Here is a 22,947-nt window from a genome sequence, read left to right on the forward strand (position 1 = left end):
TTTTATGCTTATCTGATGTTCGAGGATCACTCCTTTTTATTCATATATAAGCTATGCTGGAGGCTAACAAAGAAAGTTTGCAGCAAATGTCATTCTTAACAGATCTCTTACCTTTTGCATGAACAAACAGCACCCAACAAAACTGGAAAACTTCAGAGACTGTGCAAGGCTGTCGTCTTTTGGAAAGAAAAATATTGTAAGAATATAGCAACAAACTCAATGCATTCACACTGACAAAACAGCGTGCCTTAAAGTGTCCCCATTACTTGATGGGACAGTAGACTTCTACAGATAATCCCAAAGATGGGCACAACTGTACAGGGAAGTTTCCACAGTGCCTGCTCTCCTGCACAGCACTTTCATTGGGTATTACTAATCCTTCACAGGGTTCTCAATTAAAAAATGTGAGTGAAAATAATTCATTCGTTTAAAAAAAAATAAAATGGACAGATTTGCTTGTATTGGGTATTTGCTTGTTTCTGTCTGTAGCACAGAAAGAGGCTGTTTCAATAAAAGTTAGCTACAAGTTGAGCAGAATCAATATTTTTTATTGTACATTTAAAAATTATCTTCATACATATAACAAGTGCTGCAAAATTACTGAAGATCGTAATAATTAGAAATGTGTTCTGAGAGTTAGAGTACAAATGGCTTACAAACACTGTGTTTAATCAGTGGGTTGGGTGGTATTTAATCAAGTGTATTTAGTGAAAGCCAGATTTTTAGAATTGTGCACTCACAAAAACTGTGGCATGCATTTGTGCATACACAGTTCTACAAATCAGGCAATGTATTTCAGTGTTCCTCGTGTCTTACTTCAGTTGGTGACTAGATGAAATCTACCCTAATAAAACACAGATCTTCAATATGACCCTCATGTAAACGAACAGTTTATCTACTGCTACTACTATTTTGTTTAACACTGACATATCAGCATTTTTTGTTTTGCTTTTAGACCCAGATGGTATTCTATTATTTGTGAATATCTGTTTCCCAATGTTATGTTTTTCATTTTTGTAACCTGAGATAATGAATAATTCATAATTTAAATTCAGAAACCTCTCTGTTTTTAGCACTGTCATATCCATTTTATGTCAGCATCTCTAATAACCATCACTGCTAGTTAAATAAAAACGAATACTATGAGTGCTGTAAAAGTGCAGTTCTCAGTCTTAGCGTGGTGAAGTTTTTTGTTTTTTTTAATAGGAAGTTGCAACATTTTCTAATGGGCATAAATTTTCCTTTAAAAAAAGTTTCTAGTCTTTCTAAGAATGGAGACAGCCACTAGGCTGTGAGGTGCTATAGTAATTAGGTTTATTGAATGCGCCATATGAAAACGAGATAAAAAACAGTTAAAGTGCCATATTCTGCGATGCTCTGGAGCCAATGCAGCCCCTGATGTGAGATAAAACAGCCCTAACTTACAACAGCTTTATCCAGATGCCAGTGGATCATTCCACAGCCCAGAATTACCAAGCACAAGTTCCAGGGATGTAAAGGGCACAGATTATAATGGGCCATGGTTGCTTAAGGGCCATTTTGCAACCCCTGCAAACCCTTATAACAAGGAAAAGACAGTTACCTTTTCCATAACTGGTGTTCTTTGAGATGTGTTGCTCATATCTATTCCACAACAGGTCTGTGTGTTTGCCACGTGCACTGGTGTCGGAAGTTATTCCCCTAGCAGTACCAGCAGGGGAGTGCCTCTAGCAACCCCTGGAGTGGTGCCTCCATGGCGCGGTATAAGGGGCGCTGCATGCTCCCCCCACCCTCAGTTCCTTCCTGCAGACCACTCCAACAGAGGGGAAGGAGGGCGGGATGTGGAATAGACATAAGCAACATCTCAAAGAACGCCAGTTACAGAAAAGGTTACTGTCTTTTCTTCGTCAAGTGATTGCTCAGGTCTATTCTACATCAGGTGATTCCAAGCTATATCTGTTGGAGGTGGGCAGAAGTTCACAAATTCTCGGGATGGACCACAGCCCTGACGAACTCAGCATCCTCCCTGGTTTGGGAGATGATCGCATAATGCGATATAAATGTGTGAACTGAAGACCATGTAGCAGCCCTACAAATGTCCTGGATGGGGATATGGGCCAAAAAGGCCTGCGCCCTAGTTGAGTGTGCCCTCACAGTTGACAGCAGGGGGATTCCCGTCAGGTCATAACAGGTAGGGATGCATGATGTGATCAAATTGGAGAGCCGCTGAGTGGAGACCAGCCAACCCTTCATGCATTCGGCCGCGATGATGAACAGCTGCAAGGACTTTCTGAACGATTTTGTCCGCTCCGGGTAGAAAGCCAGAGCCCACTGCACATCCAGCGTGTGGAGGCGATGCTCCTCACTAGATGCATGGGGCTTGGGGCAGAGGACAGGCAGGAAAATGTCCTAACTCATGTGGTAGGCAGAGACCACCTTTGGGAGGAACGAAGGATATAGGCGGAGCTGGACCATATCCTTATAGAACACCATGTACGGGGGCTCAGAGGTCAGGGCCCTGAGTTCCGAGACCCGCCTAGCTGATGCGATCGCTACCAGGAAGTCTACCTTCCATGAGAGGTGCGACCAGGAGCATGTCGTTAACGACTCAAAACGGGGGGTCCGTGAGGCAGGCAAGCACCAGGTTCAGGTCCCACTGTGGGACTGGGGACCTGACAAATGGGAAGAGATGATCCAATCCCGTAAGGAATCGGCCAGTCATAGCATGGGAGAATAATGTGTGGCCCTGCACTGGCGAGTGGAAGGCCGATATGGTCACCAAATACACCTTGATGGATGAGGGTGCCAGGCCCTGGGCTCTAAAGTGACGAAGGTAGTCCAGAATGAGCTGGATCGGGACAGCCATGGGAAATACGTCCTACTCATCCGCCCATCGGGAGAACCAAGACCACTTTGCCAAGTAGGCTCGGCGTGTGGAGGGTCACCTGCTTTCCAAGAGGATGTGCTGAACCCCTTCCAAGCATGTCCTCTCCTCCCGGCCTAACCATTGAGCAGCACGCTGTGAGGTGGAGCTGCTAGGCTGGGGTGGAGGAGGCGGCCCTGGTCCTGGGAGAGCAGGTCTGGGCAGGACGGCAACAGCCATGGCGAGGCAACCACCAGACCCGTGAGGGTCCTGTACCAATGCTGTCTGGGCCATGCCAGGGCAAATCAGTAGAACCCAGGCCCTATCTGTCTTTATCTTTTCTAGGATCTTGCCTATCAGTGGGAACCGGGGGGGAAGGGCAAGGCATAGAGAAAATGGCCCGATCAGGACAGGAGGAAAGCATCAGAGATAGTGTCCCATCCCAGCCCTCCCTCCCTGGAACAGAACCAGGGACAGTGATGGTTCTGCCGGATCCCAATCAGATCCACCTACTCTTGGAAAAGTCTATACACCACCTCTGGGTGAAGGGACCACTCATGCTGAGTCCCTGCTCAAGTGATCCACCTGCAAGTTCCGGGTGCCTGGTAGGCAATAGGCCTGTAGGCACATGTCCCACAGCCTGAAGACTTCCTGGCAGTGGGCAGAGGATCAAGCCCCACCTTGCCCGTTGATGTAAAACATCAAGGCCGTGTTGTCCGTGAGAACCCTGACCACCTGGCCCTCCAGGTGTGAGGGAAAGGCCATGCACACCAGCTGCACCGCCCTGAGCTCCTTGACGTTTATGTGAAGGGCCAGGTCCTCCACAGACCACAGACCTTGGGTCTGAATGTCCCCCACATGGGCTCCCCACCCCAGATCCAATGCATCAGACACCAGTTCCATTGACGTGACCCCGCCCCTGAACGGGACCCCGTGGAGCATGTTCCCTGAGGAGGACCACCATCATAGGGAGGCGATCACCGGTTTGGGCACAGTGAGGACTTTGTCCATCCTGTCTCTGGCCTGAGAGAACGCCGAGGCCAACCACAGCTGGAGGGGCCTCATCCTGAGTCTGGCGTGGTCGACCACATATGTGGATGCCGACATGTGACCCAAGAGCTGGTGGCACACTCTGGCTGTTGTCACTGGAAACCTTGTGACTGTGTCGATGAGCCCTGTCCGGTGGGAGTGAGGTTCTGACTGACGCAGCATGCAGGACTGTGTTGTATCGGGACTAACGTGGACTTGGTGTCATTTACCAACAGGCCCAAAGTGGTGCACGTGGACAGAAGCAGCGCCACATGGCCCCACACCTGCGACCGGGAGCTGCCCTTGACCAGCCAGTCATCCAGATACGGGAAGATCTGGACCCCACGGCGCCTGAGGTAGGCCGCCACCACAGACATACACTTTGCAAATACTCTGGGGGCAGTGGACAGACCAAATGGGAGGACCGTAAATTGCTATTGTTCCTGCCCAACCGTGAAACAGAGGAAACATCTGTGCCCCTTGATTATATGAATGTGGAAGTATGTGTCCTACCAGGGCAGCGTACCAGTCCCTGGGATCCAGGGAGGGAATGATGGAGGTCAGGGAGATCACACGAAACTTGAGCTTCATCATGTAGTGGTTCAGGCCTTGCAGGTCCAGGATGGGACCGAGCCCCTCTTTGGCCTTCGGAATAAGGAAATGGCAGGAGTAATATCCCTTGCATTTGAACTGCACTGGCACCACTTCCACCACTCCTAGGCCAAGGAGCTGCCCCTCCTCCTGCTCAAACAGAGCCTCATGAGAGGGGTCCCCCAGGAAGGACAGGGTGGAGGAAAACTGGAGGATGTAACCCTAGGAGATGGTGATGAGGGGACCCATTGGTCCGAGGTTAGCCGCAAACAGTTCGGGAGGAAAGCACAAACCAGTTGAAGAAGGGAAACTTTATTGTGGGTGGATGTCTGATGAGAACAGGCAGGGCACCCCCGGGCGTCCGGTCAAAACCACCATTTCCCTGCCTGTTTGCCCTTGGAGGACCCAGGCTGTGGGGTAGGCCGAGACTGCCTCTACAGGAGTTTCTTATAGTCTCGCCACTTTTTATAAGTGGGCTCGTATTTAGAGTGGGTGGGCTGGGCTGTGCGGGAGCCTGCTGTGGCTTAAACTTAGGTTTAGCCAGAGCCAGAACATAGAGGCCCAGAGTCTGAAGAATCGTGCAGGAGTCTTTCAGGCCATGCAGTATTATATCTGTTTGTTCCACAAACCAAGCTTTGCTATCAAATGAGAGGTCCTGCAAGGAGGTCTGCGCCTCACTGGACAGCCCAGAGAGCAGGAGCCATTATGTCCTTCTCATGGACACCACGCGGCCATGTCCACTGCATCTGCCGCTGCCAGCAGGGTTGCTGTGGCAGCTGCTGTACCCTCCTCCACCAGTGCTTTGAACTCCTTTCTGTCACGCTTCTGCACGGAGTTCTTGAACTTGGGCAAAGAGCCCCACAGGCTGAACTCATACCAGCCCAGGAACGCCTGACGGTTTGCCACCTGTAACTGGAAGCTCGAGGATGAAGAAGTTTTTCTTCCAAATGAGCCCAGCCTCCTTGAATCACTATTTTTCAAAGTAGGGGCTGGTTGGCCCTGCTGCTCCCTGTGGTTGACTGACTTGACCACCAGGGAGTTAGGGGCAGGGTGGGTGTATAGGTATTCATGCCCCTTGGCAGGCACAAAATACTTGTGTTCCACTCTCTTAGAGATGGGGGCCAATGAGGCTGGGGTTTGCCACAGGGCATTTGAAATTTTTGCTGTCCCTTCATAGAGAGGCAAAGCAACCCTGCCTGGTACCAAGGTGGACAGTATGTTAAACAAGGAGTCCGAGGGCTCCTCCACCTCCTCTGCCTGGAAGTTGAGGCTTGATGCCACTCTTTTTAATAGTTCTTAGTGGGCCTTAGAGTCCTCTTGCGGGACGGAGGGGCCGTAATCACCTCATCGGCGAGGGCAAGGAGGCTGGCACGTACTTTGCATGTCCATTGGCACCAAAGGATCCATCACCTGGTTGGTCTCTGGGCACAGTGCCAAGGATGTACATCCCACCAACTCCTTCCCCAGACGCTGGGAGAGGGAGGCCAATGGCACTTCTGAGGCTCCAGCCACTGAACGCACCCGCGTCGGGGGCCACAGTGCCCAATAGTACCACTGCGCCAGCCATGGGGCCTAGTGCAACCGCACATTCTGTGGCACTGGGAGAGCAGGCTGTTTGGCTTGGCTGGCCTGACCCATCAATGGACGACTACGAAGGGAAGCTGGCCTGATGTACGACCTGCCCCACTGTCCCTGGAGGAGCGGTGCCGACCCTGAAACTGCAACGTCGATGGGGAGGACCAGTACCGTCAGTAACAACTGCTCATTGATTGGTTCTGATGGGCGAAACCGTGACGGTGACTTGCTGGCGATCAACACCCATGGCTGCAGGAATGGTGCCATGACAGGGTCCTGGAGTGGGACAACAAATAGGAATGGCATGGACATTCGTGTCGCGACCGGCTACAATAGCCCCTCCGAGCCTAGGACCTTCAGCATCATCTGCCTCGGTCCTGTCGGTTTTCACTCCTCGAGGCAGAGTGGTGCCTGGAGTTTTGGTCATACGGAACCCAGCCAGACAACCTGGTGGGAGCTGACAGTGACCTATGTGGACTACGCATGGAACGGTTGCTGAGCGGTGAACGGCGTCGGGAATGTTCCCTTGACCGAGACCAGTATCGAGTCAGGGGCGACAGCAGAGATCCCAGCGGTGGCTTGCCTCTGGAGCATGAGGCCAAAACTGGCAGTGCTCCTGGTACTGGCACGGACATAATGTCCACAGCCAGGGCCTCCAGCGTGGAGGGCATCCAGACATCCAGGGAAGCCTGCTCCGACTGGGCCGGGCTACTCTGCTCGACTTGAGTTGGAGGCCTAGAGGCCAATGGGGATTGAGGACTGCCAACACGGATATAGTCTCTGCCCCAGATTTACTCCAGTGCCTCCGTGGCAAAGGCCTCTAAGCCTTCTTGGTGTGCCCCACAGATGGGGAGCAGTGCCTAGTAGTAGATGGCGCCGGGGCACCGACATCGTGGTGCCTGGTGCCGACTCGGAGTGGCGCGCTGGAGTCAGGGTCAACACCAACTCCATGAGTATACCTCGGAGCCTAATATCTCTCTCTCAGTATGAGGCTTAAACAACTTGCAAATTTTACAGCAATCACTGAGATGAGTTTCACCTAAACAGCGTAGGCAGTCCACGTGCAAATCACTAACTAGCATCGGGTGCCTACAAGTGTCGCATGACTTAAAACCCGACCCAGGTTGCACTAGCTAAACTAAACTAATCTTATCAAGTACTAACTACAGGTCACATACACTTAACGAACAAGAGTTCTGGGGACAAGCTACAGCAAAGGAGTTCCGAAGCACCTTCACTGGCGGCAAGAAGGAACTGAGGGTGGAGGAAGCGTGCAGCGTCCCACATACCACACCCTGGAGGTGCCACTCCAGGGGTTGCTAGGGGCACTCCCCTACGGGTACTGCTAGGGGAAAACTTCCGACACCAGTGCACGTGGCGACCACGCATACCTATTGCAGAATACACATGAGCAATCACTCGAAGAATAACAAGTTGAGGAAAGGTAAAGAAGGTTCCCTTAACACCCACATCACATTAGTCACTCGCACCAATACTCCATCTCTGCAAGGAACTCCCTTTCACCTCCAAGATACAAAAACACTACACATACACAAAATCAATTTAACTCATTCTTCAATGTGAGTTAACACCTACCAGGCAGGTGACCAAAAGAGATAGTCTACCCCCACTATACAATGTATCAATAATACATTTAATGAATTGGGAAATGTTAAACTGCTACTGTTATAGATTAATCTAATGACTTGTCTATATAGGTAAATCAGGTGCACAGGAAGCGAGGGTATGAATTTAAAATGCACTGATTTCCTGACTGGACATTCTTACTGTGCACTCAGAGTGTCTTTGTGCGCATCAGCAAGGCACCTGCCAGGGCATTTGTGTGTGCCCGCCTAGTGCCCAGCAGGGGAGAGAAGCTGGGATCCCACGCCTGCTGGGGACAGAGTACTCCAGGGCTGCAGGCACCAGCTTTCTCTGTCCCTGGTAGGCACGGGGCTGGAGCTTTGCTCCGGCTTCTCCGGGGCTGCAGGTGCCAGTGTTCTTGGACCCCGGCAGGCACCAGGCCCTTCTCTCCGGCTTTGAAGCCGGAGAGAAGCCGTGGCCCCGCACCTGCCAGGGACAGAGAACTCCGGGGCTGCAAGCTCTATGTTAAAGTAAGAATAACAAATATATTTGGACCAGCAGTTCAACAATGTTTTACTTTTTTTAAATAAATAAGATGAAAACTGTTTTGGTATTTATTTTGTAAAAACTCCTTAATTTTTCTTACAGGTAGATAAAGAACAAATTCACATGGTAAGGTGAAAGAGTAATTGTCGAATAATTTAATTTAATAACTTTTACATGTAAAATTACCCTTTTTATCTTAGCAATTCATATATTATGTAATATTAAATATGATGTTTTTCATATTATTTAATGTACAAATACAAAATAAGCCTTGAAAAATTGCTGGCACCCGCCACACTCTTCTGAAAACATAAATGTGCTACTGGCCACAAAAAGGTTGGGGACCACTGGCTTAATGCACTTTGGAATTGTACTGTACTAAACTGTCTGAGGGGGGACTCTTAGTGCACAGTAAGAGCATCCACATGGGGAGTAACTAGTATACTTTAAGTTCACACCCTGGCTTACTGTGCACAAATATTCCCCTCTAGACAAGCCCTAAATTAGGATTTTGCAAACATTTGTCATTAGATTCATTCCCTAATGGAACAAACAGAAGATCCTCAGCACACACATTTGGGGGGAAGGAGGGCGAAATCACATGAATGCACGTGCACACTAGGGTTTCCAGGCATCCGGTTTTCAACCGGAACTCCCAGTTGAAAAGGTACTCTGGCAGCTACAGTCAGCACCGCCGACCGGTCCATTAAAAGTCCGGTCAGTGGCGGAGCGGGAGGACAGAGCTAAGGCAGGCTCCCTGCCTGCCCTAGCCCTGTGCAGCTCCCAGAAGCGGCTGCCAGGTCCCTGAAGTCCCCAGGAGCACGGGCGGCTCCAGGTGCTGCCAGTGCCCGGAGTGCCGCCTAAGCAGCTCCCCCCATTGGCCGGAAACTGCAACCAATGGGAGCTGTGGGGGCAGTGCACGCTGATGTAAGGGCAACATGTGGAGCCTCACTGAGTGGCCACCCATGCACTTACGGGGCCGCAGAGACCTGGCGGCCGCTTATTGGGAGCCATGGCAAGCGCCGCTGGGACCGCACACCCCAACCCCTTCCCCTAGCCCAGAGTCCCCTCCTGCACACAAAACTCCCAACCAGAGCCTGCATCCCACACCTCGCTCCACCCCAGCCCCCTCCTGCACCCCAACTCCCTGCCCTGAGCCCCCTCCCGCTGCCCCACACCAGAGCCTGCACCCCCGAGCCAGAGCACACACCTCCTCCCGCACCCCAAACCCATTGGCCCCAGCCCAAAGACCCCTCCGTACCCCAAATCAATCATCCCCGGGCCCACCCCAGAACCCGTACCCCTGGCTGAAGCCCTCACCCCTGCCACTGCAACCCAACCCCCTGCCCCAGCCCGGAGCCCCTTCCTACACCCTGAACCCGATTCCTGGCCCTATCTGGAGCCTGCATCTTTAGCCCAGAGCCCCCATCCCAGTGAAAGTGAGTGAGGGTGGGGGAGAGCGAGTGATGGGGGGTAGAGGGTGTTTGGAGCAGGGCCTCAGAGAAAGGGCGGGGCAGAGGTGTTCGGTTTTGTGCAATTAGAAAGTTGGTAACCCTACTGCACACGTGAGAGAGATCAATTCCACTGTGAGTCTTCAAAGGATCTTCTGCTGAGAATGAAATTATGCTATAAAGCCTAAGCAAGAAGTGTGGGAGAGAAAAGCATTCCTTTTCTCCAGTTTTTCATTAGGCCAAACTACTCTGCCTCCCTAATACCAGACCTCTAAAAAGAGGGATATCGGTAAATTTATTAAATCTTTCCATATTCAAACAATCCTAACTGTAGTCTTTGGAGACCTGAGTTTCCAGACATTATGAACCCCTCATCGAGTGTTTGAAATAATCCAAATATTTTCAGAGGGTCTCTTCTATCATCAGTAATAACAATGCCAAATGTAAGACCAACTCTGCTGTATAAAAAAGACAATTGTGATTTTACTATTTTTGGTACCTCTCCCTCCTTTTCTAGGAAGGGGTCTGAAGCCTGCTGAGGGTTACATATTAGTTAATACCATGTGTAAAATTGCTGTATAATAACAATAGTACAATCAGCCAACTCATCCCAAATGAAAAATGCTTTGGTGTTAAAACAAAATCTCCACTCAAAAAGTTCTTTTAGTCTAGTATCTCCAATTCCCCCATTCAGGTTTTATACCGAACAGTCTTCAAATGTTGTGTTTGATCTGGCATAAATCTTGATCAATCCAGGTGGAATAATTCTATTATTTTTCCCTTAAACCGATTACAGCAATGATACCTAAAGTCCTAATATCTGATTTACTGAATGATTTGAAAGGATGCTAGTACTTCCACATTAGGGCAGAACTACCCTTTCTTTATAAAGACTGATATTTTAAACTCCACATCACCAGTCCTTGCCTCTCTGAAAATAAACCACCCCAACAGACACGTTCTGTGCCACACCTCATCCCCAGGATAGAATTTTGCTATGAAATTTAGACAAAAAGTAATAAAGTCCATGTTTTCCAAGTTTTCCTGTCCTTACACTTTTTAAAAGTTGCCTAAGTTGGTTTGTACAATAGGTCTATTAGCCTCACGTACAAGGGATCTTTGTACGACTTCAAGAGGCCTCATTAGTGCCTCTCTATTTCTGACAGTACTTCTGTTTTGAAAGACTAAATTAGTTAAATGCTCCCTTAAGTAATTCTATTTATTTACTTTTTAAAATAAAGCAACAAGGAATCCAGTTAATCTAAAAATTCTTCTTTGTCCATTTCCTCTGTTTCCCTCTCTATTAAGTTCTTTTTCAGATTCTGGTAGTTTATTAAAATGTAATTTGTCAAGAAGTCTTAATCAGTTTATTCTGTTGGCATCATATGCCTATACATGGAATCATCTTAAAAGATTTCCAAACCATTTTTTGTGTGGATGCTCCTGAGTGTGATTTTCCTGTTTAATCTCCAGAATCATATTAGATCTTCTCTTGGTATTATCCATGCTAACAATTTCCAAGATTTACTCTTCTTATTATAGAATTATATATGGGATTTACTATAATTTTCTACTTCCATGTTATAATCAACTAATTCATTTTAATGACTGGTTCTGTTTCAAGTGTTTTAACTCTATGTTACAGAACATTCAATTTTTTGATCTTCCATAACTCAAAACCAGTATTTGGACAGCCCCAAATAAGTAAGGTTTAAATAAACCTAGTTTTAAATATGGCACTAATGTGTTCACAGAAACATGCATTAAATATAAGAACTGAGAAAAAAATTAACTGTAAGTGTTAGAAAGAGAAAAAAAGGCTGTGCACCATAGACATGAAGAATGCATCAGCTGCACAGATGGAAGCTCTAATGAACGGACACGTTTCCATCTTGGTTAACCAGTAAAGGAAATCAAGGGAAGCCATGCTCAACATTAACAAACCCAGGCACATGAAATTTTGACAAGAACAAAATCAGAAAAAGAGGAGTTACAACAAGCACATAAAATCTATTTAGTCTTTCAACAAGGCAATGGAATAGAAATTTACTACCGTAAAGAGAAGCCCAGAAGAAAGAAGAATGACCTATTAATGAAACTGCAGGAATTAGTCGGAGATACAGTGAATTAAAAAATACAAAACTAAAGCACCAAGAAATTATCTATGATAATTGCTCGAAAATCAGTTAGAAAAAGTAACAAACACACACCTCTGTTTTCTTCCTCTTTGTTGACGAGGTTGATCATCTTGAGGATACGTGAAAATGTCCTGGAAAATGGGTTCATACTTCTTAAAAATTACAGCAGAAACAGTGAAGTTCCTCTCCAGTCTCTCGGTACGTTCTCTGAATTGCAAGGGTAGATTTGCCATGTCTTCCCATTTCTTCATCTTGTTAAAAAACTCAATCAAGCTGAGAACATTTGAAAGATGCGGAGGAGGAGTTTATTTTTATGAAAAATAAATTATAAAAAACATTTTATAACAAAACGCAACACGGTTTACACTTCATCAACTGTTGACAATGATGTATACAGTTTGATAACATTGCATGATTACAAGCAGGCAAAGACAATTAAAACTCAGAGCGTTCTTTGTTCATGAACAAGGTTGAGTTCAGACACCTAACAAGAACATTGTACCATTACTCGCTGGCGCTCACAGTGACTTTACACTGCAGTTTAGTGGCGTTTTTCCACATATGCACCATCAGTTGCAGTGGCTCAGACTAGTGTGCATATTAAGCTTCCTCCATTTCCCTGAACCATTTATCTACTTTGGCAGGAAAAAACAAACAAACCCTGCACTCTTCACAGTACTAAGGAAAATCTACAGCCACAGAAGGAAAAGACAGAACATGACACCAGGGGCTCTCAAACTTCATTACACCTCGACCCCCTTCTGACAACAAAAAATACTACCCAATCCCAGGAATGGGGGACAAAGCCTGAGCCCACCACACAAACCTTGCTGCCCCAGGCAGGGGGGGACAAAGCCAAAGCACAAGCCCCAGCACCCCGGCAGGGGGCCCAAAGCCCAAGGGCTTCAGCCCCAAGTGGGGGGCCTGTAACCTGACCCTGCCACCCGGCGCTGAAGCCCTTGAGCTTCAGCCCTGAGTGGTGGGGCCTGGGATTTAGCCCCCGGGGTGGGGCTCAGGCTTCGGTCTCAGGCCTCAAAGCAAGTCTAACACCAGCCCTGGCGACCTCATTAAAATGGGGCCACAACCCACTTTGGAGACCCAACCAATAGTCTGTGAACCACTGGGCTACACTATATTTTTCATTTGTTTATGGTTTTATTGCCCTTTCTTCCTTGACTTCTAACTTCCCTCTCCCCCGCCCACTTGTCTTTTATAGCTGGATTCACCTAAATGTATATCCTGTGTCTTTACCTTCCTCTATTTCTTTTTGCTTGTTTTACCAAAACTTTTCTGCATTTTATTTAAAAATGTCCAACAATATACATTAATTATTATTATATATCTACGGTTTCCTGCTATAATCATTTGTATGTTAGGCTGCTTGATCACCACAAAACACAACTGTGTTACTGATTAACACTGACTCAGCTGAGTTAATAGCTTTAGGAAATAATTTTATTGCTTTTATGGATTTTAAGCATGTGGTAAAAAGGGATTTTTCAAACTTTGGTACAGATCTTATCAAGTAAGGCATGTTACAAGCTGAAGTGTGGAGGTGAAATGGAGGTTACATATCTGTAACTGAAGGTTCTTTGAGATGCATGATCCCTATCTGTATCCTGCAAGTAGATACACAAGTGCATCATGCACCTGAAACTAGAGATTTCTAGCAATCCTCATCTGTAGGTTCGTCCCTGTGCAGTTATTCTCCTTGTGTTCTGAACTGATATGAGGGCAGGGCAGACCGATGACTCATCAGTCCCTCTTCTCACTGCAAACCAGACAAGCTTGAAGCAGAGAGGAATGAGGGTGTGTAACAGAATACACACAGGGATTACACATCTTGAAGAACCTCCAGTTACAAGTAAAGATCTTCCATTTCTTTTCGAATGCAGGGCCCTGTGTGTATTCCACACATGGGTAATTGTTAAGCAGTCTTCAAAAAGGAGAGGGTTTGAGGATAAGTTGGTATAAATGTCTATAAAAGTACCGTCCCAACAGATTTATGTGCAGAAGAGGACTAGACTAAGGTGTAATATTTTGTGAAGGTCTGGATGGAGCTCCAGTTAGTCATCCTACAAACGTCCAGCACAGGTTCTTCTCTCAGAGATGCCTTTGAGATTGTTTGTGCTCTACTGGAATGGCCTCCCATTTCATCTGGGAGAGGAATATGTGCCAACTGATGACAGAACGATACAGCCAGAGAGCCACATAGAGTCTCTGAGCACATAATGCTTGTCCTCATGATTACTTTACTATAGCAATAAATATTCTTGGTGATTTCCTGATTGTCTTTCTATCTGCAAAAAAAGAAAGCATTTTGAAAAGGATACTACTGGTAAGTGAATATGCTGATTCATATGAAACTTGGAAATTACCTTGGGGATGAATTTTGGATGAAGTTGAAGGGAAACCTCTAGTATGGTGTATGGCATAAGCCATGAGAGCTCCTAGTTCACTTATGCTTTTGACTGATATGAGGGCAAATAGGAAGGGGACCTTCATAGAGAAGTGGGACACTGAACACGTCATCAGTGGTTCAAAGGGTGGTCTGGTAGTACTGATAGTATAAGGCTTGAGATCTCACTGAGGTATTGGTTTTACCACCAGTGGTAAACGAGACATTTCAGGAATCTGATTGTTGTTGGGTATGTAAAAATGGAGTGGCCTTCTACCAAATAGAAGGCACCAACTGCTGCTGTGTGGATCCACAGCAAACTAACAGAAAGCCCTAAAATCTTCAGGGTCAGGAAATAGCAGGAATATCTGCTGATTCTAGGATCGACTGGCTGGGGAGACACCAAGACACTGTCTGTCATTGATCCCCTGGATAGTTGTATATTGGAAGAGGATGGCTCCAATACCTTTTAGAGATTCCATCTGAGCTTGCCTCCTGTAAGGAAGCAAAGGCTCATCCAGAATAACAGACACAGCCAACAAGAAGGTAGGCTCTTGTTTTACCAGTGAAAGAATGTTCTGGCTTGTGCAGGGGGGAGGGGAGAATCCTCTCTTCTCAAAGTGGTTTCTTCTGATAATGAAATGTGTCAGAGGAGGACCAGACCAGACAAGAAAGGACATTGTTGTTAGGGCAAAGTGAAAATATCTTCTGGTAAGGTAAATGTTTCAGTTCATCATAGAGTTTGCGGAGTCTCAGGTGTCAGGACTAACAGATCCAAGGCATCCAAAGGCACTATCAGCAGCAGATTCCTGGTGGAGTGGGTCAGTATTCTCAATGAGGAGTCCAACATGGAGCTCCCAGTCAGTATCTGGCAGATGATGATCCTTCAGCCTTTAAGTTGGAGCCAGACCAATGGATCCCTCCTGCTTTGCGCCTTTCCCTCTTGGACGGAAGATTTAAGATGACCTAAGTCCTTAAGACCCATGCACACGGATTCACAAGATCTGGAATGAATTGGAGATCCTTTCTCTTAGAGGCAGATCAGGAAGGGGGATCAGTCCTTATGCCCATGAGTATGCCCCTTACTCTTGCAAGAGGCAATGGTTTCTGAGGCTTAGAGATTTTGGCCTCTGCTCCGGAACTTGTGCTCAGAAAGGTGCCTGGATCCGACTGGGGAGACTATACTAACTAAACTATAAACACTCTAAAACACTAAGAATACTAAACACTACACATAAATATATTTACAAATTCAGAAGAAACAATGTGAAGATTGCTTTGGACTCAGAGGATTCTGAATCAGGCCATGCAGCAGTAAGAAGGAACTGGAGAGGCATCAATCTGCCCCACTCCTTATGTCCTCAGCTTGGAGCACACGGACAATAACTGCATAGCCACAAAACAACAGACACTACTTGGTAGAAATCTCCAGTCTCAGGTGCCTGGAGTGCGTGGAATACACACAGGGACCAGAACTCAAAGATGACATCTCTCCACTGTTTGAAGGAGAAAGTGTGTGTAAATTTCAAGAAAATGTCTCATGTGACTAGCACAACTTAATAAATTCTCACTTTCATTTGGTTATTACCACTAAGTACTTGAGAAAAAATCAAGACGAGTATATGAATATTACGTATTAAACAGGCAGCTCAGCTTTTATGTGATTTCACCAAATAAACCCCCCAAAACACTCCCCCCCCCCACTACTACTTCTTTTTATGGGCCTGTTTGTGATTCCTGAGGTTGAAAACCCAGCCTGAGAGAAAAAAATACTATGGTTACAACATGCTAATGATTCAGGTGAATTGTGACTAGATACAAAATCACCACAAAGTCTGTTAAAATGATTTTAACCTTCTGAGTTAAACATCCTCATTCAGAATGATGGAAAGTTTTTATTAAAGACAAACTATCTTTAACTTATGATAGTGTTGTTATATTGCAAGACCTTTATTCTTAGGCACTGTGTGTCAAAATGCAGGAAATAAGAGTGAGTTAAAGATAATTTTCACCCTTCACTTTCCATTTCCAGACATTTGCAGGGAAAATGCAGTCTTTTACATTTTAACATGTTAACAACATAGTTGCACTTTTGAAAGAGAAATTACCTCTGTTCTGAACAGCGCAATATTCTTGTTAAGGATACATAGTTTCCCTCGACTGTCCCTCTGCTCACAGTTGGGACTGCTTTTCTGCAAGCCACATATAAGGCACATGCTAGCCAGTGTAGATCATTCCCCTATGAAATTAAACGTTATGCCATTTAAAGGATACACTGACAAGTGTTTCTTTTACTTCAGCTATGCATACAATATAGAGAAAAAAAAGCAAAAAAATAATCCAGTACATTTCAAGGGAAAGATTGTAAAGCTTAACTCAATTATTCAAAAGCTCTTTCTAGTTATAACGTAATTAAGAAATTTAAAAAAATGCTAAAATTAGGTAACATCAAAATTACTAAAGAATCAATTAACGTACACTTACCAATTTCATGTTTAAGCCAAATTTAACATGGGGCATTTAGCATGCTTTTTTACTTCTAACAAGAGAAGATTATTTTAAATGTTCTATCACCTTATGGATATGAAAGCAACTGCTCCTGGCTGCAAGAACATTCTTCTTACCCAAATGTTCCTAAGGACACTTGTTCATTTTTCCTCAAAGGCTAAGAATGAAAGTTTTCAAGTTTGGGCTCTCCAATCTGGCTGCACCCACACTCAATACAGTTAGAAACTTATACACTTGGTCTGGTTTCATATGTCTACTTCATCAAGGTAACGAAGTGTCATAAAGATGAGACTCAAGGCATTTCTAGCAGTGGGCACATATATCCTAGTGTCCTGTCAGGGAATGTCTTATTGGCAACTCTAGCATGTCACTCTCAATGTTCCAACTGCCAATATTTACTCTGGTGGATGCCTCTCTATCAGAGCCATAATTTTCCTGGCCTGCAGAAAGTAGATGTATTAAGACCATATGAATCTATTCCTGATAAACAGCCAGTACCTACCTACCTACCTACCTACCTACCTACCTACCTACCTACCTACCTACCTACCTACCTACCTACCTACCTACCTACCTACCTACCTACCTACCTACCTACCTACCTACCTACCTACCTACCTACCTACCTACCTACCTACCTACCTACCTACCTACCTAAATAAATAAATAAATAAATAAATAAATAAATAAATAAATAAATAAATAAATAAATAAATAAATAAATAAATAAATAAATAAATAAATAAATAAATAAATAAATAAATAAATAAATAAATAAATTTAAAACTTGATAGCAAGTTAAATAAAATCATAAGACCTCGACTGACAAAGTACGAAACAGGGAAATCCTAATTGCATACAGCAGACATCAATGAATAAAATGTGTTATGCTGTAAGCTACTTTTTCTACTGACAATGAATTGTTTGCAGTGTCTCTGTAGCTGTGTTAGTCCCAAGATATTACAGAGAGAAGGTGGGTGAGGTAATATCTTTTATTGAACAAATTTTGTTTGGTGAAAGAGACAAGCTCTCAAGCTACAGAGATTTCTTTTTCAGGGAGATGTTTGAAAACTTCTACCTTCCACCAACAGAAGTTGGTTAATTAAAAAAAAAACAAAAAAAACCCAAAACACACCTTGTGTGTCTGACACTGAGTTAACATTCAAAATCTGGAACTGAGGTAATAATTTTCTAAATTATCAAAAAGTTTATTTTAAATTTGGTGCTTTCACCTCACTGTTCCTTTCCGAATAAATCAGGCTTTTGATGCACATAAGAGGACATACATAAAAGGTCTCAAAAGGAGGCAGAGTTAAGATTGTATTATGTGGAAAATATCCCATTAACTAAGCTTTTCTTGTTTTTTTAACCTTTGTGGTTTGGTGATTATTTTTTTAAACAACTTTCTTAGAAGAAGTATGTAACAGAAGCTGATACTGCATCCTTTGAGTTTGGGAATTAAATCATCATATGCTGGTAGGGCACAAGCAGCACAGGGTGCTGACTGAGTGCTTGTTGTATCTTAATTCCACTTTAAATATATTTTTGCATATGAATAAAAAAAGTTATATTTGCACAGTAAATTCTATTTAATTGCCATCCCACAGTATTCAGAAGATATATACATATTAACACTTTACTACCATATTTATTTTTTTAAGAAAGTTATCAGGTAGAAATATTTTTCAAATAAATTTGAATCTCAACTTCGGAGGATTAAATTTAAAAGCTGAGTTTCCAAAAACTGACCACAAAGTAGTATGTGCACAACTTTATGCTAGATCACACATAGAAACTGTGGTGGTTATGGTACTGCAGATATGTGTATGTATTCATGTAGCAATATTTGTGTGTGCATATATCAGATTTTCATTCAATCACAGTAGCTGTGTAAGCAAACTGGATGTGTATATTTTGGAAATACAGCACATATTACTGTGAAACCCTGCTATAATGTGATAATTGGGGTCTAAAAAATTCGATCATGATAAATGCGGGATCGCTTTATAGCAGGGTTATGAAAATTTACCATTTCAAGACGGTCAGTTTCAGTCTTGTAAAAACAAGAACGGTTATTCCAGCGAGTTTTAAACACAAAAGTAGTAATTTAATTACATGTACATGAAAGAAACGTGAAATCGACTATACTATTCATTATGCAGAGTGCAGAGTCAATCTGGTTGCATGACTCCATAATTTCAAATTTCATCACTTCTTAAAAAAAAGCGATCTAGTGTGGTCTGCTTATTTGCTGCGGACTGTTGGCTTCTAGCAAAGTCAAGAATGCTTCTGAGTTGGAGGATTTTGACGCTGTCCACGTCTTGATTTTCCAGCGACCCCAAACTGGCTTCCAGGTGCTTTACTGCCTTGGAAACTTTTGGCGGGGGAGTTGAAGTGCCATCATCGTCGTCATCTGGTGGTGCAGCTTCATTCTTCCCGCTGACATCTGCAACATTTGAGATGTGCTCATATATGGGGCAGATGTCATCTGCTTAAAACCAGTTGAGGATATCATGATGACTGAGCTCATATTCTCTGAGAGTTTCTTTGGCTAAGCGTAACGTCCTCTTCAATGACTCCTGTAAATTCAGGTTCATTGTCGTTACCGTCAACATGTGTAGAGGACAGAAAAGCTGGACCAAGACCCTTTATCCAGCATCATTCAATGCAACGTGCAGAGATAGCATCCCAGGCTTTCCCACTGAGGTGACAGACTTCTTTCAAGTTGAGTGATGTCAGTGATGTGTCAATAGAGGAGTTGTTTTCCGCTACCATCCACTTGATCATTTCGCAACGACAGTTTTGCTTAAATGCAGATATGATGCCTTGCTCCAGTGGCTGGATTTCTGACATAGTGTTCTTTGGGAAATAAGAGACTTTAATCTTGCCATCACGACTGACAAGATTTTCCACTGGGGGGTGGGCGGGGCAATTATCCAGCAGGAGGAGAGCTTTTTCCTCCTGTTTTAGTTTTCACAAATGAGCCCAAACGGCTGGCAGAAAAAGTTTTATGGAACCAGACTTCAAATATGGAGCTTGCTGTTGCTGTATTCAAAGGGAAGGGCCTTCATATATTAACATGATGAAAACATCTGGGAGACCTCGCTTTTCCGATCATCCAGAGGTCTGACTTTGTGGGTGCCAGACTTGTTGATGCAAAACAAGAGAGTCACTCGGTCCTTCCTCTGCTTTAAAGCCTTCTCGTTTCTGACTATCAGTCCTGGTTGCGAGGGTGCAATCGTGTAACATTGTAAAGCATAAACCAGTCTCGTCACAGCTGTAAACTTGATCAGTTGTGTAGCAACCTTCCTCCAGCAACTTTTTAAGCTCAATTGGGTAGGAATCTGCAGCCTCTTTATCAGCTGAGCGGATTTCCCCAGACACAAGAACTTGGCTTATAGTGTGCCTTTTCTTGAATCTGTCCAGCCAGCCGTTACTTGCCTTAAATTTGGATACATTTCCATTGATAAGGCGATCAAGTTTCTCTGCCTGAGCTTTCAAAATAGGGCCAGAAATGGGAACTCCTTCTGAGCGAGCTTGGACAAACCATTGGTACAAGGCTGAATCTACGCTTTCATCATTAGCAAACTTGACCTTTTTACGCTGTAAACCAGTTTCCTCTTCAAGAACGCAGGGTAGGCTATGGAGCTTTTCTTCTTTTTTTCCACCCTCGCAGAGTGGACTCACTAATTCCTAGATCTCTAGCAAGCTAAGTTTGTTGTTTGCCCTTCTTTAGTTGATCCAAGGCATACAATTTCTCTTGACCATAACGGTAAAATATTTTTTTTAAATATAGAAAATTAATAACAAGTTCATAGGCAAACACCATACACATGTATAACCTGAGAAATAAGTGCAATGGGCCTGCAATGGCCACAAGTCTCTTTATCCTATAAGACTGGAAGAACGCAGTTTATTTATAAATTTCATAAAAATGTACAGTATTCTGGCAAAAAGCGAACAGCATTATGGCCGTAAAAGGGAGCTAACTTATGATAGCGTTATATCTGAACTCGCGTTATCGCGCGGCACATTATTACAAAGTTTGACTGTATTTGTTTTCCATTACAGCTAGACAACTGTTTGCAAACCACACTTTTAAAACTGGCTGGGAGAACAATCAATTTTATTACTTAAATTTTGAATGTTCTTTCTTTTAGTATCTGTGTCCTTGAGGTCTGAATTTTTTTTTCTGTTGTTAAATCCAGAAACTAGTGTAATATGTGAAAGAAATCCTAGTTCAACATTTGGTAAAACACCAATACAAAAAAATACCTTATCTGGATATAATACACGATAGCTGAAAAACATCTCTGCGCAAATTACTAGTAAGTACACTACGGTAGAACCCCATTACAGGTCTGTCGCATCTTACGCGCATTTAACATGCACAAATTCAGCTTTACGCGGTTGGCAAAAACAAAAAAAGAAAAACAATTTAAATACTGTTCCTGTAGTGCAGGCGATTCTGCCCGTCATTCAAATCAATCTAATTTTGACTATACACGGTTTTCGCTTTACGCGCTGACCGCAGAATGTAACCCAGCGTAAGATGAGACAGACCTGTAGTCCATATGGGAACATTCATTGTGAACTACTGAATTCTGAAAACAGCAAGCCAAAGAACCAACAGAAAGACTGAGGATGCTGCATCACAAAATATATTATGTTAATTTATAAAAACATTTCATACCACCAGCAAATATTCCTGATTATATTATAAAAGCAGCAAAGCTTTAGAAATAGTAGACTTCACTTAAACTTCCCACTTTTTAACAAAGGTTTAATACAGGAGAAGAAATTTGATTAGACTTGGTTTAACACATTTTTGGGTCTCAGGAATGTTGCAGAAATGGAGACACAGCAATTTTAAACGAACTGGAGAGAAATATCCTGGTTTGCAACTATCTCAGGCAGGTTTTGTCTCGATTAGGAAAAAGTTAGATCCTCAGGTTAATACATCATAGGTCAGGGAATCCAGCTCTCCTTCCCTCACGAGACAACAATTAACATCCTTTTTTCGTGCAGGGGGGAAGGGCGTTAGGACTCCTGCACAGAGGGCAGCAATGCTGAGCCATTTCCTGACATTGGGGAGGAGAGTCTCTGAGGCAATAATAAGAGATGCGGTTCCCACAGCGTTCCTGGTCCGGACTGTGCCTGTCACAGAGAGCGCACCCCCGCACACACACCTCCCCGCAGCTAGTCCTATGCACCGCCCCCGCACCTCCCCTTACCAAAACCGCCCTCCCGGGCCGCCCCCTCCCCCCCCCGCACCTCCCCTTACCAAAACCCCCCTCCCGGGCCGCCCCCTCCCCCCCGCACCTCCCCTTACCAAAACCGCCCTCCCGGGCCGCCCCCTCCCCCCCCGCACCTCCCCTTACCAAACCCCCCCTCCCGGGCCGCCCCCTCCCCCCCGCACCTCCCCTTACCAAAACCGCCCTCCCGGGCCGCCCCCTCCCCTTACCAAAACCGCCCTCCCGGGCCGCCCCCTCCCCCCCGCAGCTAGTCCTACGCAGCCCCCGCCCCTCCCCTTACCGACACCCCCTCACCTCCAGGGTGTAGTTACGCTTCATGCCCTGGTAGCTGAGCCAGGCCTCGGCCCGGGCGCGCTCGTCCATGTTGAGGCTGCTGCAGAGCTCCTCATAGCGCTGCCGAGTGCCCCACTCCTCCGCCGGCGGGGAGGAGGCGCCGCCCGCGACCCCCGCTTCGGCCTCCTCCTCCTCTTCGCCCGGCATCCCCTACCCCGTCACTAGATGGCAACACCGGTCGGCCTGCCTCAAACTGCGCCTGCGCCGGCCAGGAGTTCCGTTCGAATCCAAACACCCCGGCGCCTAGCTCTGCCCCACCCTGCACCCTCATTGGTCCGGCGGGGAACACCTACCAATCAACGGGCTCCTTGCACGCAGGCGCAGTACGCTTCGCTCTACGCACTCGCCTGCGACGGCGCCTAGGTGACCTATCCCAGCAAGCCGTGCCAAACCCCACCCCCTCCACCGCTGTCCCACAGCCAGGCAGGAAAAACTACCACGCCCAGCATGCACTGCGATGGCCTAGGCCCCTTGCTGCGCTGCGGGAGGGTGGCAGCTTCACGCGCTGGCTGCAGCAGGGCGGCCCGCAGCACCTCCCTGGGGCCTGGCCGGCCAGCGACAGCCACAGCCAGCAGCCGCCCCCGGGAGCTCTGCTCCGAACTGGCCACGTGGCACGCCGCTGACGTTTAACATGCCTCAAAACTTAGGGCAGGTCTACAGCCAGACGTCCGCCCGCGTCACCTAACGGGCTTTTAGT

General features: G+C 45.6%; 1 protein-coding gene across 3 annotated transcripts in view; it reads right to left on the reverse strand.

Moving 5' to 3' along the window:
* The window catches only part of RBL2 (RB transcriptional corepressor like 2), a 54,126-nt gene extending 31,547 nt beyond the window's left edge, over nucleotides 1-22,579 (reverse strand). The window contains exons 1-5 of one of the 3 annotated variants that reach the window (XM_030582233.1): nucleotides 22,212-22,579; nucleotides 16,263-16,393; nucleotides 11,829-12,029; nucleotides 11,672-11,704; nucleotides 112-176 (exon numbers count right to left, since the gene is read on the reverse strand). In XM_030582233.1, the coding sequence (XP_030438093.1) occupies nucleotides 112-176; nucleotides 11,672-11,704; nucleotides 11,829-12,029; nucleotides 16,263-16,393; nucleotides 22,212-22,397 (616 nt within the window). In that variant the 5' untranslated portion in view covers nucleotides 22,398-22,579. The remainder of the gene's footprint in view (nucleotides 1-111; nucleotides 177-11,671; nucleotides 11,705-11,828; nucleotides 12,030-16,262; nucleotides 16,394-22,211) is intronic. The other 2 variants (XM_030582231.1, XM_030582232.1) reach the window with 2 other exon arrangements.
* Nucleotides 22,580-22,947: the final 368 nt, after the last annotated feature.

This window comes from Gopherus evgoodei, chromosome 12 (assembly GCF_007399415.2).
Source record: "Gopherus evgoodei ecotype Sinaloan lineage chromosome 12, rGopEvg1_v1.p, whole genome shotgun sequence".
Taxonomy (NCBI): Eukaryota; Metazoa; Chordata; order Testudines; family Testudinidae; genus Gopherus; species Gopherus evgoodei.